The sequence below is a fragment of the Panulirus ornatus genome, chromosome 19, assembly GCF_036320965.1.
Source record: "Panulirus ornatus isolate Po-2019 chromosome 19, ASM3632096v1, whole genome shotgun sequence".
Lineage (NCBI taxonomy): Eukaryota > Metazoa > Arthropoda > Malacostraca > Decapoda > Palinuridae > Panulirus > Panulirus ornatus.
The window spans coordinates 8151155-8165457 of NC_092242.1; the positions used below are offsets into that span (position 1 = coordinate 8151155).

Sequence of the window (14303 nt, forward strand, 5' to 3'; positions counted from 1 at the left end):
GTGGGTCAGATCAGATGGCTTCATCATTATACCCGTCTGGTGCTGGTAGGCCAAAGCCATCAAAAGGGAAGCTTGCTCTTAAGACTATACTGTGGGGATGCAAGGCAGTCCTCAATGACAGTATAAGATAATACATAAAGATAATGTAACTCAGTCGAAATTTTTAAAAAAAGTGAGATTATTTTTGAAATACACATTGTGGTGCCATCGTCTCAAGAAGAGTGTGTCTATTTTTTCTCCCCTTTGGTTTATGGAATCATGTTTTGAATATCGTAATGAGGAGCCGCCAGAGCGCGGAGGCCTTCGTGGGTCCGTCTGCTCGTGGACTCTGCAGCTCCTGGTTAAATTTGTTTAAATTTCGCCAGCGGGAAGGACTGGAAATGTGAAAGACCTTGACAATAATGACACCCATTCGAAGGAGGAAAAAGGTATACAAATGGGATGGAATTTATACTCCAACTAGGACAGATACTCGTACGTTTTTTGTTTCTTTCTTTTATCGGCTATTTCCCCCATCTGTGTTTAGCCCAGGCCCACATAAGTGTAGCTGGAAACAGGTCTGGCCACAGTGGTAGACTCAAAATTTGCAGCTCATGCATCGCGACATTACGCTTGGCAACGCTGCTGCGTTTGCAGTGTATGTGGCAATTCTGTCGAGAGGGTCAATTTATAGCACCGTGATTCGTCGCTGAGTTTTTTGTTGTCCTCAGAAATGAAACGTCCTTTGAAGAACTAAGCCTCTTGTATTTCCTGGACGTGTTAGGTTGTGGCGGGGATTCCTCGGCGTGTGACGGTGCGTGAAGGACTTCTCATCCTTGTATATATTCATATCCCGGACCTTTGGATGTGGGGGGAGGTGTTTGGCGTTGAAGTAGGGCGGCCGGAGGGGTGAAGGACTTCTGATCCTTGTGCCTTGCAAGGTCGTGTTGGCGAGGATGTCTGTGGTGTAAGTGAGGGGTCTGACTCGACCCTTCCTCTCACTCGCCTGTTCCTTGATGAAGTCTTTCATGATCCCCTGATCCTACCTCGTCACAGCTTATCAAGTCTGAGGCGACTCTGGAATTTTAACAGCATTAGCCGTCTCGTGGAGTGTAATCTCGACTTAACATCGACGCTGGTCTCCAGGCGTCCACGATGCCCCACATCTACGTTCAGTTTTGGCTTCTTGACGTCGAAGGCACGACCGTTGTGCTCTTACGTTTAATGTCCAGGCCTTTTCACCGGCCTTCTAAGGGTCAGGTCAAGGGCGAGGTCGTCGTACCTAAGGGTCCATTGTGCTCCTGGGGCTAGTTAAGGTAGCGATAGATATCGCCCGACCCGCTGGTCGCGTCGCTGCTTAGATTTTTACTCAAATGCCACGAATTTCTTCTGGCTTGCCTGATCACCGTCCGTGAGATGGATAGGTCGATGGTGTTGCAGTGCGGGCGTCCGTGCACCGGTGGGAGGGGGAGAGGTTTTCACCGAGGTGAAAGTTGGCCTCAGTTCTCTTGGGCAAACAGAGACGGCAAGCCAAGCAGATCGCGACGCACTTTTAAGAGCTGGAGGGAAAGGCTGGAGTGTTTAACCCTCGAGCACGACGGTACGACCCTTGAGCACGACCGTGCGATACTTTAAGCTTGACGATGCGATTCTTAAGCACGGCGGTACGATCCTTGAGCATGACGGTACGGCCATCATGTTCTGATGAGTTGATTGCGACAAGCAACACGCCATAACACACAAACAAACAACTTGGTCCTTCTGTTCCTCGGCCACGGAGATCAATAGAAACTACCGTCACAGTGTTATGCTGGGGTGTTGCCTCCTGGCTATTGATCCCCTGTGGTTGTGACCCAACACTCGTCTTCCCCGCCTCCTTTATAATCACTCTTCACACCCCCTTTTCATTATCGCTCCTTTTCACGTCCTTGGCCGTTATCGGTCCGTGCACGCCCTCAGCGCCGTTCATCAACACTGCCCGCGTCCCGGTGCCCCTCCTGATCTCTCTTCATGGCTTGAATCAGATTCATTATCATTATCCTTCGCGCGTCTCTGACGCTGCCCTCACCCACCGAGCACCGCCTCACACCACACGAGTCCTTGTATCCACACCCAAAGCGGCCTTCATCATCATTTCCCCCGCGTCACAGAATGGTTGTCTACAGTCTTCTTGCCTCGTGTGTGGTACTCTACCACGTCTGAGACCTTTCTTTATCCCCGTGGACGCCCACAGCGTCCACCACCGCCATCATCATCATCATCATCACTGCTGACGACAGAGCATCTCTTCCTTATCTCCTTGTCTCGTCCTAAGCCTCCCCTTTTGATTACCCGTGGCAGCATCCCGAGTCCCCCGTCGTTGTCTGAGTCCAGCGCCCCATTTCAGTGCCACTGTATCTCCTCTTATCACGGCTGTGTCCACGTCCTGGACGCCTTTCATGACGAACGAGTCTGCCCGGCTGATGAACCACCACCTGCCGGTATCTCCTCGGGTGCTCCCCTCTTTCAGTGTCGCTGGGCTCTTCTCTCTTCCCTCTGTCTCCCCTGCCTGACATATCGGTTACCCTCTCCATCCCCTCCCTGCATCCTCAAGTCAGCCTGCTTCGGTAATCTATCGCCAGGTGACCTCTCGCAAGCGCGGTGCCCGACGCGCCTGCGATGCATCAAGGCGGGCAGGAGGAGGGGCGGGTGTCCAGCTGGGTCTGGAGACCAGGCTGAAGCTGAGGTAGTCATGGAGAATCTATTTCCACCGTCCTCAGCCCAGCGCTGCTGCCGCCACCAACCCGGCCACACTGGAATTCTCCCAGAATAAACATGAACATGCTCGCACTACACTGGCATGAATATTCCATTAACTGTCTTTACATATATAACGAAATACCTCTTGGCAGTAACGTAGACGAGGTTGGGTTACAGTATCTGGTTCAGTTGTTCCGTCATTGCCAGAGGTTTTGAGAATTCGTCGCTTGGGTTTGGGCTGCTTGAGAGAAAACGTCATGACACCAAGAAGAAAACCTGAAGTTTGAGAGAAAACGTCATGACACCAAGAAGAAAACCTGAAGTGAGTTGTTCCCGTTGCAGATTGTATTTATTGCGGAGCTGATCCTATCGTTTTCTGTTCATCTTTGGAGGACTTGATACCAGCCAGGGTCGGGAGGTGGAGGTGTAGGTGTTGGTTACCATGTCCCGGCTCAGAACCGCCCCTGTCGCGGATGGCTTCAGTACCTTCTTAAATATCCTGTTCATCTTGGGCTCGACCGTGCGACCCTTGGATGTGAGGCGACCAAGGAAGGAAGGAAGGAGGGGGGTGGTGATCACCAGTTAACCTTACAATGGTACGACCCATTAGCACGATCCGTAGGGAGTTGTGACGATGCCTTGGCTTTCGACCTTACCCTTCTTTATTATTAGGGTCAAATCAAAGGCCAGGAGCCTCTCTCTCCCAGCCTCACGCTGGTGGCTCCTCAGCCCGTCCTCTTCCACACAACATAGTAGCTCTTCATCACCGTCCCACCAACTCCCTGACGCTGTTCCAATCACTCCCTCCCACCTACCCTCCCGGCGGTAGCCATCTCCCCTTCCCTCTCGTTCTTCGAGGAGGCCCGCCTGTTCATGCACTCGACCTCTTATTTCCGGATTCTCACAATAGACGAATATTGACTTTTTCCTCAGCTTTAAACAAAAGTGAATCAGCTTCATTTAGCGAATCTTTTATTTTTATTTTTCAACTTTGTTCCATCATGGATCGCGTGCGTGTACAGTACAATATGTTGACTGTGCACAATATATGTATGTGTGTGTGTGTGTTTCTTTCATACTTGTCTACCGTTTCCTGTATTACCGAGGCAGCGCCAGGAACAGACGAAGAAAGGCCGCACTCGCTCACATCCATTCTTTAGCTGTCATGTGCATTGCACAGACACCACAGCACCCTATCCACAACCAAGCCCCACAGACCTTTTCATGGTTTACCCTCGGTTGCTTCATATATATATATATATATATATATATATATATATATATATATATATATATATATATATATATATATATATATATGTGTGTGTGTGTGTGTGTGTGTGTGTATGTATAACAGGGCTACGCTGCAAATGGGTTACACCGCCAGTGAAGAGTCACCTATGGCGAGGTTGTATAATTGAAAGTACAGTCTCGTCAAAGAACTTCTCACTCAAGGGAGTCTCCACCTTTACCTGCTACCGTAAGTAGGGCAGCTTCGGGTTTTCGGCATCCTTTGGAAAGTTGTTCCCCTCAAATACAAGGAGCATTTTGTTTTCCGAATTGTGAATGAGCCCCTCCGTCATCATTACTGGTAATCTGCGGCCACTTCGAATCACGGTAGCCCGTGATATTGCACAGTAACTCCCTCGACCACTGTCATTGTCTTCAATTGGATGGGTTAGTGTTGGTTTTCTTGGCAGCGAGAGGCTATCCCGTGCGGCTGAAGGGTGAGGCGAGGTCTGGCGGGATATATATATATATATATATATATATATATATATATATATATATATATATATATATATATATATTACAGGGTAAAGGTTTTTACCTCATGGGATAGGCGGTGGGTTTTAAGCCTCGTATGTGGGAAGAAAGATGGACGTGGTGTGCGTACAGTATAGGGTTGGTGGACGGAGGCTTTGCGCCTGGTGCTGAGAAGAGGTTATTGACGCCTTTAATGGAGTGTTATTTGTTCATTATGGTGAATAGGCGTTGACGAGATCAGGCCATCGTTTGAAAGTTACCGTAAATTGCTGTATATATATATATATATATATATATATATATATATATATATATATATATATATATATATATATATATATGTATATATATATATATATATATATATATATATATATATATATATATATATATATATATATATATATATATATATATATTGTATTTTTTATGTGCGTATATGAGTTCATGAGCGAAATTCGTAAGTTTTGTCTATTTATTTATTTATTTATTTTATCATCTTATTTGTTTTTGCTTGGCACTCCACGTCGATCTCCTGGCGTTCATGGCACCCGGATCTGGAATCTATGTACGCGGGAGCCTCCGGGCGGCACTCACCATGATTGGCCAATATGACCGAGGCCCCCGACCAATCCTGGGTGGGCGGGGTGGCGATGTACGGCACTGCCGCCCATCGAACTGTCTGTGGCGTCAGGCAGAGGGAGGGAGAGAGAGAGAGAGAGAGAAAAAAAAAGTAATAGCTCGCGAACGTATTACATGGCTTCATGAATTGCCTAGAGACTTCACTTGAACTGACAGTGCAGGGGTGTGGTAAGATGGCTTGAACGATTGGTCAGTCTTGAAGAGTTAGGTCAGGGGGTCATGCCATCCTACCCACGGGTCGTACCGTCTTACCCATGGGTCGTACCTTCTTACCCAAGGGCCGTAGCGTCTTACCCAAGGGCCGTACCTTCTTACCCAAGGGTCGTACCGTCTTACCCAAGGGTCGTACCGTCTTACCTACACTGCAAGTTCCATAGACCCTCAGCATATTGGTTACGTTAAGATCTCAACCACCCACTGCCGCACCGCCTTCCTTGACTTCATTTACCGGAAAATAGAGATCAAGGGTCGTACCGTCTTACCCAAGGGTCGCACGGGTCGTGGCCAAGGGTATATTAGTAAGGATGAAGTGTGTCGTCGGCACGACCAGTGTGGCGTCCGGACTGGCCGGCTACGGAGGCCGTTGTACACAACAGGCCAAGGACTGACTGAACACCAGCAGATGGTCGCCGCCCGCCACACTGAACAGTATGATTCCACTTTACTCACTTCATTCCCATGAATTCCTACTCGATTTTTTTAGATGGGGATTACCAGACCCCTTTCCCCGGTCAGATGGGCTTTTAAAACGGCAGATATAGCGGGATCCATCAGTAGATGAAGGCATTCCTACCCCTCTCAGCTGCAGTTGGGCCCCGCAGAAGCCATTCAGCCAAGACTCGTTCTTTTCATCTGAGCCAGACGGCCCGCCTACCTTACCTCTGGGGAGATGGAGCCTCCCTCCCACTGGTTGGCACTGGTGCGGAGGGAGGTGGCCGGGGCTGCAGGGGACATCACCTGGAGTGTGGTGGAAAGTGGTCAGGATTGGCGGTTGGAATGACCGTCATTAGTAGTCGTCTGGGGCTGGCTGGGAGGTGGCAGGGCTGGAAGGGAGGGGTAACCCGAAGCGAGGGAGGTTATGTGAGGTGAACCGGGCAAGTGTTGGGAGCTGGGGAATAACGAGAAGCAGAGGAGGTTTCTACAAGAGGAATCGTTCAGGGTGAGGCAAGAAGTGACAGGATGGATAGGAGTGACCTTGATTAATAGTCATATTGGGTGAGAGGATGGTGGAGGGGGGCTTCGGGAAGGGTGACCTTAACAGAACATCTAGGGTGAGGAGAGGGGGTGGTGCTCAAAGCTGCTTGCAGGACTCGACTCCTTTTGCTGTCGTACATGGCGAGGTCATTGATGTACGACCGAAGTTTACCATTACAATTTCTTCACTGCATGTTTTACAGAAGCACGTTAGAGTGTATAAGTTTAACATAGCTTTGATATAACCACCTAGATTCTAATTGTCAGAGATTACACACATTAGTCTCACCGCCGCACTGTGCAACATAGTGGTATAGATTTGGTCTTGGAACCTTGAGGCTCATGATGAGATGGTTGATGTAACACACACACGGCATTGTAGGTGTTAGAGGAGGTTACTCTATACTAACCAGGCCCTTAATGGTAACATTTTATCGCCGACTGCGACGTCGCTTGAAATCCGTTTTTAATGTATAAGTAACAGCAGCGCGAGTGGGCTGCAGGAAATGTGTGGAAAAATGGCTTTGTATATGTTGAAAGTGTACGGTAAGATCCTGGGTTAATGATCATCAGTCAGTGCATAGGCATCAAATCCAACATTTACACTTCCTCGAACTGAGGGGGAAAAAAAGTATGTAAGTTGGCTGTGGTAGATAGTTAAACTAACGAAGGAAGATGTATGTCCGTGGGGAGAGCGGATGTACTGGCAAGTTGTTCCCTGAGGCTGAAGGCGACTGCAGTCACCGTTTTAAGTGGCACACTCAAGATTTTTTTTTGGCATGGATTTCCATATGAGAGTCTGACGTATTTGGAGGAGGTTTGGAAGCATATCAGAAAGTTGCAGTGATGAAGGAAGACTTCTTGTACAGTTGTCTCTGTCTGAGCAAGACTTGTGAGGAGTTGAAGTTCGCCTTCTGTGAGCTCTAGTCCTAGATCAGTCCTCTCCCAGGAAGTCCCCCTCTCAGGACCTCCCCTACTGAAGTACTCCCCTTCCAAGATCTCCCCTTACTAGAGCATTCCTCCACGAGGACAAGCTCTCCTAATAGGCCACTCTCACACTGTTCCCCCACCCTTGTCACGACCCCAGAGTGGGACGCTTCACCCTCGAGGACGCTAACTCGCTGCAAGAACCTCCTTCTTCGAGAACTCCACCCACCAGGACCCTTCACCCAGTGGGTCTTCAACCATGACGTTTCCTCCCCACTGTCCAGGTCTGTACGTGGCGACGGTGCGGTGACCACCAGGACCAGTCAGTACGAGGAGATGCTCCGGCTTATATTGATCATGGAGGACTAGTGTGGCCAGGGTCGTCGGCCTCACCTCCCTCCCCCTCCTCCTCTCACCTTACTTGCCACCCTTCGCCACCTCCCCCTCGCACTCCCCTCACCACCACCCACCCGACCCTCGCCCCGCCTTCTTTACCCCTCGCCGTTTTCCCCTCTCTGTCTCCTTCCCTGCCTTTCTTTTCAGATCCCAGACCGCCTAGCTTCCCCCCCCTCCCAAGCCCCCACGCTTCCTTCCCCTCCACCTTCCCCGTGGTTCCGTCTGGCCTGCCTTGCCCTGCCCTCTGTGTTCCCTGCCGGTGAGCTGCTTCCGCCCTGTTTTAGGTCAAGAGGGGCTTGTGTGCCGGCTCTAGTCTCCGGTATTTAGGTTCCATTACGTTGCCAGACTTTTTTTTTTTTTGTGGTGGTGGTGGGGGGGGGGGGGGGATTCGCACACAACCCGGCACGGCAAAGGAGCGTTGCCGATGGTTAATGTGCCGACGACGCACTGGCGGTAAACAAGCGATAAATGAGAGAGAACACGGTGTATTGTGCTGGTCTTTTTAAAGTAGCTGGAGAGGTGCGGATCCTAGTGTTACTAACACCTTGAAAGTTTTATGGAGGAGCCCCCCTCGCGGTTAATGACGTGTTGCCTGTTTTCACTTTAGAAACTTAATAGTTTCGGGGGCTATTATCTCGTCACGAGGAGTAACAGGTAATAATTGGATGGTTCGCTGTATCCCGTCGTTAGCAGAGTGTTCGTTTCAGGAAGGCGGTGTGTTATGGCCCGGGTTAGCCGGTGTTCGTGGAGGGTTGGGGGATCCTTATGTTCAGCATCACCTGAAAGACAAGAAGAATTCGTCGAGATATTTTTAGTGCATTAATTCTGTTTAGTCTTCGTCTATTTATGCTAATTGATGATGAGGGGGTAGGGTTCTCAGCAGATGACTGAGTCCCACCCATACTTGTGAAAATAAGAGATGTACTATAGCGAATCTGTTACGAAAGTTGTCGAATCGAAAAGAATCCGGGCGCTTCGATGAGACGCAGGTAATTACTTCATTAAGAGACATCATGGCAATGATCCCCGAGAGTTGCCAGATGTATAATAGGTTGTCCAACATGGCAGCGTGAGTAACAAAATACTATATAACCTTGATCACAGTATGAAAGAAATTACCAAGGGTGTGTGTGGGTGTGTGTGTTAGGCTAAGTGGACTTGGAATGAAGGGGCGAGTGGCTATGATGTGAGGTATGGCAGAAGGAAGCAGGAGGAATAGGGAAAATGAACTGTTCTCAGTATGTGTGTGTGTGTCCTAATGATGAGCTGGGGATCCGGTTATAATACGATCCTGTGTCTATGATAAGACCACAGCCAGAGGTGATTGGCCCATGTCAGGTCACGGTACGCTCCACCTGTTACACCACCTCCCGTCACGGTACACTTAGTTACACTCCACCAGATGTTTTAAGCACAGAACAGGCACACCTTGGTCCAGATGTGTTGTGCGCGTGCGTAAGTTTTATAGACGTGGACAGTTATTGGAAGTTTATACCTGCGATGGAGCCCACCAGCTCTGGAGATCATTTGATAATACATTTCAGAGCTTTCGATTCGTTTCAAGATAGTGGGTGCGTTTCTTTTAATCCTTTTTGTACAGCGTCACTGAACGCTGGAGAAATTCATTTGAATGTAAAAGTACTACTGTTCAGAACTTTTCGCAATGAGTGGCATAAGATTAACATATTTTGATTTAAAGAAATGAAGATCATTCCTCCAGCTATGCAGATTGTCATCTTGATGTATATGTCATGACATCAAGGTATTTGAAATTTTACATAAGACATACATATTGCCCATATCTGTTCACTCCACTTTTTATATAGAGTCGAGTGAATGAATTCGTTCTCCCGTGGTAGGCCAAAAGTTGTACAAGTTTGTTTAAAAGCGATGATAGGCTGGATGGTATCAATCAGTTGAATGTTATGTGTGGATAAGGTAGGAGATCTCTTTGGCTTGACACGTCACCGAACGTAAAGGTAAGTCTTTATTTCCAGCTCATGTGAGCCTGTGAGTGGATATGAACAGAGGGGGGCCTGTGGTTCTCACGCTCTCAGTAAGTACTAATGTATGCTAGACAAGATCTGAGTAGATAAGGATGGAAGGACTCTCAAGATGGAAGATCACACCTGAAGAACGAACTGGAAAATCGGGAGAAGCTGCGTTTCCTCACACCTTGTTTCACTAGGCTGTTTACGGCTGTGAACCGCGACTGCTGCTGGCCCCGCTCTACCCATTGGCTTCAGCTTTTTCTTTTATATCTTTATTTTTTGTCTCCCTGTTCTTTTTGGTGTTCACTTGCTTCATGGCACATGTTTACTGGAATGGCTGAGATGTCAATATCTTTGTTCTTTTTACATTATTTTGCTCTTGACTGTCGTGTTACGATTGTGGCAGGCGCGATTCCGAGGATTATCCCCCTGGTTTCTCTTAGACATTCCCTGCTGGATAGCTGCTTTGCTCGCTCAGATATAAATCCTCTTTAAACATTTAGTTTACCTCCCACTCTTGCACGCAATCTTTGCTTCTACACACTTTCGTGAAACCGTGTGTGTGTGTGTGAGTTAAGTGTTGATGGGAGTGTGGTGTGAGCGTGAAGGGGTATTTACTTGGTTCCACTCCGCTCTCTCGCAGAGTTTGCGGAGTGGGTCTCGTGCCAGCGATTCTACCTGCATTCTGAAGCGACTCCCTGTAACGGTGTCGAATATTTGACTGCTGCTGAACGTAAATGGGCGGTGGTGGAGGTAGATCTAAGAAAGCTTGTGGACTCACGAGATCTTGAACGATTAATAATGGTAATGAGAGAAGAGTGGCAGCCCATGCACGTCCAGACTGTGAACGCTTCACGTTAAGTGTCCCTGCATGACTCACACGGCATTTCTCGACCCACGTGTCTGGAAAGTGGAAATTAGATTTCCATAATATTTGTCTGAAATTCCTGAAAACTACGAAGTGATAATGGAATATGTGATTCACCGAGGCCGCTCAGACGCTGCTGACCTGCGTCAGTTAAATTTATCCTTCGGAATGCTGCAGTTGCCTTATTGGTCAGTTTCAGTCATATCAGCCCATGACATTTCAAATCAGAAAATAGTAACCATGCAAATTAGTGATTAGGATCCATCATGAAATAAAAAGATTGAGCTTATATGTTTATCCAAAATTTGTATTCCCTTTGCTTAAAAAAAGAAATGAAATTATCACTTCGGAATTTGTTTACTGAATTTCATGGGCTATTGAAGGAAAAAGGAAAAGATCAAGCTTATTTCAGCAGTGCCCAGCTTACTTTGTGTCCCTGGCATGTGTCTTGCAGGCATTGTCGTGATGATAAACTGAGATGTGGGACCTTGAGATGTTGACATGTTCCATGTAATATGTGTAATATGGTAACTGCATATCATTGCATTATTGAAGTATCATGAATATTTCAAGTACACTTGCCAAGTCAGAATTTCTTAAAAGTAAACTCACTTCAAACAGCAGCAGTTACTTACCTCACAGTTATTAACTGAATCATACTTGAATAGTTTGTATTAGTCTTTGCCATGACAGTCACAGGTCTGGCAGTGAGGTTTTTCCCCTGGCATCATGTAATTGCTGCCAAATATTTCCATGAAAACTCCTGGTAGAATAAAATATGCTATTTTCCAGTGATCTTCTAGATAATGTGAACAAAGAGAAATATATAACACTAGATCATATTTAGTGTACTGTTGAACTATTGTGCCAGTTATGTGATAATTGGTGTGTTTACAGATGAGACAGCTAAAAAAAATAGTTTTCACAAAAAAATGAGATCTCATGCCTCCCCCAAATCTCAGAAATTTATCATTCGAATGTGCTAAATATGGTCTATAAACTCTGCGGGACAGAAGAAACATTATGCCATGGTTTTTGCCAGTTGTTTGGGTAATCTAACACTGACAATGTATGGTATAGAAAGTGTACTTCTACATCAGAGTTGCACTTTTAACTGTCTTTGGACACACTTATTGAAACTGGAGTTGGACACACTCATTGAACAGCTTCTTGAAACAGTAGTAGACTCCAAGAGGACCTTTACCCTAATTCTTATCTATTTATAATTTTCCTGATTTCAATATAATCATGTCATCTTGATATCAACACATACAAAAGACCCAGATGTACACACTTGGATGGCTAGCACACAAGGAAACGGTGGTGTTCTTTGTACCTGAAAGATAAATCAGAATAGAATGAGGAGTGATTACAAACCGTAGTTTCTCAGAAGAAAAAAAATAATGCCTTGAATTTCTTCCTGATTTTTGAATGCCAGTATTTCTAGCTACAAGCCATCTTCACCCTTGTCGCCTATCTCTGACCATTCTCAGGATTTTCAGCCTCATTTCCTTAACAACGCATTTCTCTCACCAGTACTGCCACTAGTCCGAACTGTTGTCTACAGTTACTTCTGATCACGCCAGTGTTGCGGGTCATATTAAAACATCTGTGAACCAGTGTTGGCACCCTCGCTAACTCTTGTACCATTGTTTTTAACTCCTTGTTCTTAGCCGTCTGTACACAGTATGCACCATGAAGTTTGTTACCACCATGTCCACAAATGTCTTAACATGCCTGTCTTTGTCACTGCTGTACAGTAGAACCGTCACCATAGCCATCACAAATTATTCCAGACGAGGCTGCCGGTGACACAGAATCTTCCCTTCACCTCTATAGGTCACATGGTCTGTTCTCTTCCCCTCTGCATAAACGGCCAGATACACTTGAGCAGCCTTTATCTTAATGTTTCCTCACCATCTGTCCCACCACAACTTGTTACCACCACTGAAAACACCAGCTGCTGCACGGTATTTCACTGCTGCCACTAATGATGTATGTAGTTACTTTTAGTTTTGCGTGTGTGCGTGTCGGCTTCTCGGGGCCTCAGCTCACCTTTCCTTACAGTCGGAGGAACGCAGCCGCCGCTTCCTACAGCCGTCGCACCGCAGTCGTTCCGAGGGGCCCCTAGGCAGAGACCTAGATGATGATAGTTTTCTTGTGTCAGAGTACAAGACCCAGTTCGCCTGGGTCAGGAGGACAACCTCCGCCAGGGGCCCTGAGGCCGCCCCACTCCTGGAGGTGGAAAAGGTAATGCTTTATTCCCAGGATGGTCCTCCCCGGCTTGGCTAATGAGAAAGCAGAGAATTTTTGACCTGGGAGAGCTGGAATGTCGGCCATTACAGGCTCCGTCTCCTTGGGTAGTAGATATCTCTCCTGAGGGCTTCCATCCCACCGGGAGCTTCCTCTTCCCGGGGCTGCTAGAGAACATTGTAGAAAGTAGACCTGGTTACTATTTGTCCTGTTTAATATATCTTAGTGTGAGCTTGTATTTTAGTGCCCTGATGTAAACAAGAACGTTTACGTCTTTTAAAAGTTTTGTTTCAAATGTATCAGCAGCAAATCAATGCTATAGGTAGTACGTTGCATTTAACAATGATGTACGCCCTTCTTTCTGTTATCTGAAAAAATAAATGCAGTCGTTGTATACATATGTCCGTATATATATATATATATATATATATATATATATATATATATATATATATATATATATATATATATAATCGTTTGTACATGTTTGCTATTTCCCACGTGATACACATTTATTACTACAGAACCCTTTTTACAAGTGTTCCTACAGCTCAATGTCTGCGTTACATTTAGTTGTTGGGACAGGATGGGCTTCTTGGAAGCGAAAAGTTCTCTTGCGAGACTGTACACCCGTCAGCGCTGCTCACACTTGGAGCAAGCTGCACGGACTTGTCTCTGACCACCTGACCCACCAACCTACACCCAGTGTAAAGACACACAAACTACACTAAAGCAGACTTCACCCAGGACGTGGAAGCACTTCAACATCAACCGATCCAGCAAAAAGCACACACGACAAGGACGTAGAAAGAAATATATCCCAGACTTGTTCCCACACGTTTGCACACTTCATAAAACAGAAGCGCTCGTCGTCATTACATATAGGAAAACAAATTCAAACCTTAAATAAAACCATCACCAACCTAATCCTGCAAGAGGTATCACTGCGAGTGAAAAGTCACCTTTTTAAAGGTGGATTATTGGGTGTACACAGTCGTATTGAAGAACTTCTTCTTCAAGGAAGTTTGCATTTTCCTACGTCTGGAAATATTACAGCATTGGGCTGCAGGGACGTTTAGAAAGGTTCTGCGTGACTTCAGGACTCTTGCAAAGACATTGGTCCTGGGATTATTATAGATACACACACACACACACACACACACACACACACACATAGAGTACTTACTTCCAGCCACAAGACTCTATTTGTATAGGGCTCCCGGGGCACTCAATAAGCCAGGCATGACCATAGTTCATGAGTGTATTGATGTTGTGTGTGTCTGTGTCAGCAAGAGCTCAAGGCAATTAAGCCGTAAGTGGCTTAATTGCATCACAGGAATAAGGGGGTCTAGAGAAGTTTTGAGTTGATATTTGTGCTACTAAAGGGATGGGTGAGTGACTCATTCTTCCCCGTAGGTGTGGTTTTGGATGAAGTGTATGTTTGTCGGGTGGTGTTTAAGACTTTGAGTTAGTAGGGTGGTTGTTTAGTGCATTTCGGGTCAGTTCAGCGTGTATGTGTTAAATTAGTGTTTTGTATGCTTTATGGT

At 46.5% G+C, this 14303-nt stretch overlaps 1 protein-coding gene across 28 annotated transcripts in view; it reads left to right on the plus strand.

Annotated features, from left to right (window-relative positions):
- Positions 1-14303, plus strand: part of LOC139755367 (uncharacterized) — an 876210-nt gene that overhangs the window by 613363 nt on the left and 248544 nt on the right. For 20 of the 28 annotated variants that reach the window (XM_071673571.1, XM_071673553.1, XM_071673567.1 and 17 more), the window contains one exon: positions 12571-12753. The exons of the other annotated variants lie outside the window; for them this stretch is intronic. In XM_071673571.1, the coding sequence (XP_071529672.1) occupies positions 12571-12753 (183 nt within the window). The remainder of the gene's footprint in view (positions 1-12570; positions 12754-14303) is intronic. 28 annotated transcript variants of the gene reach the window in all.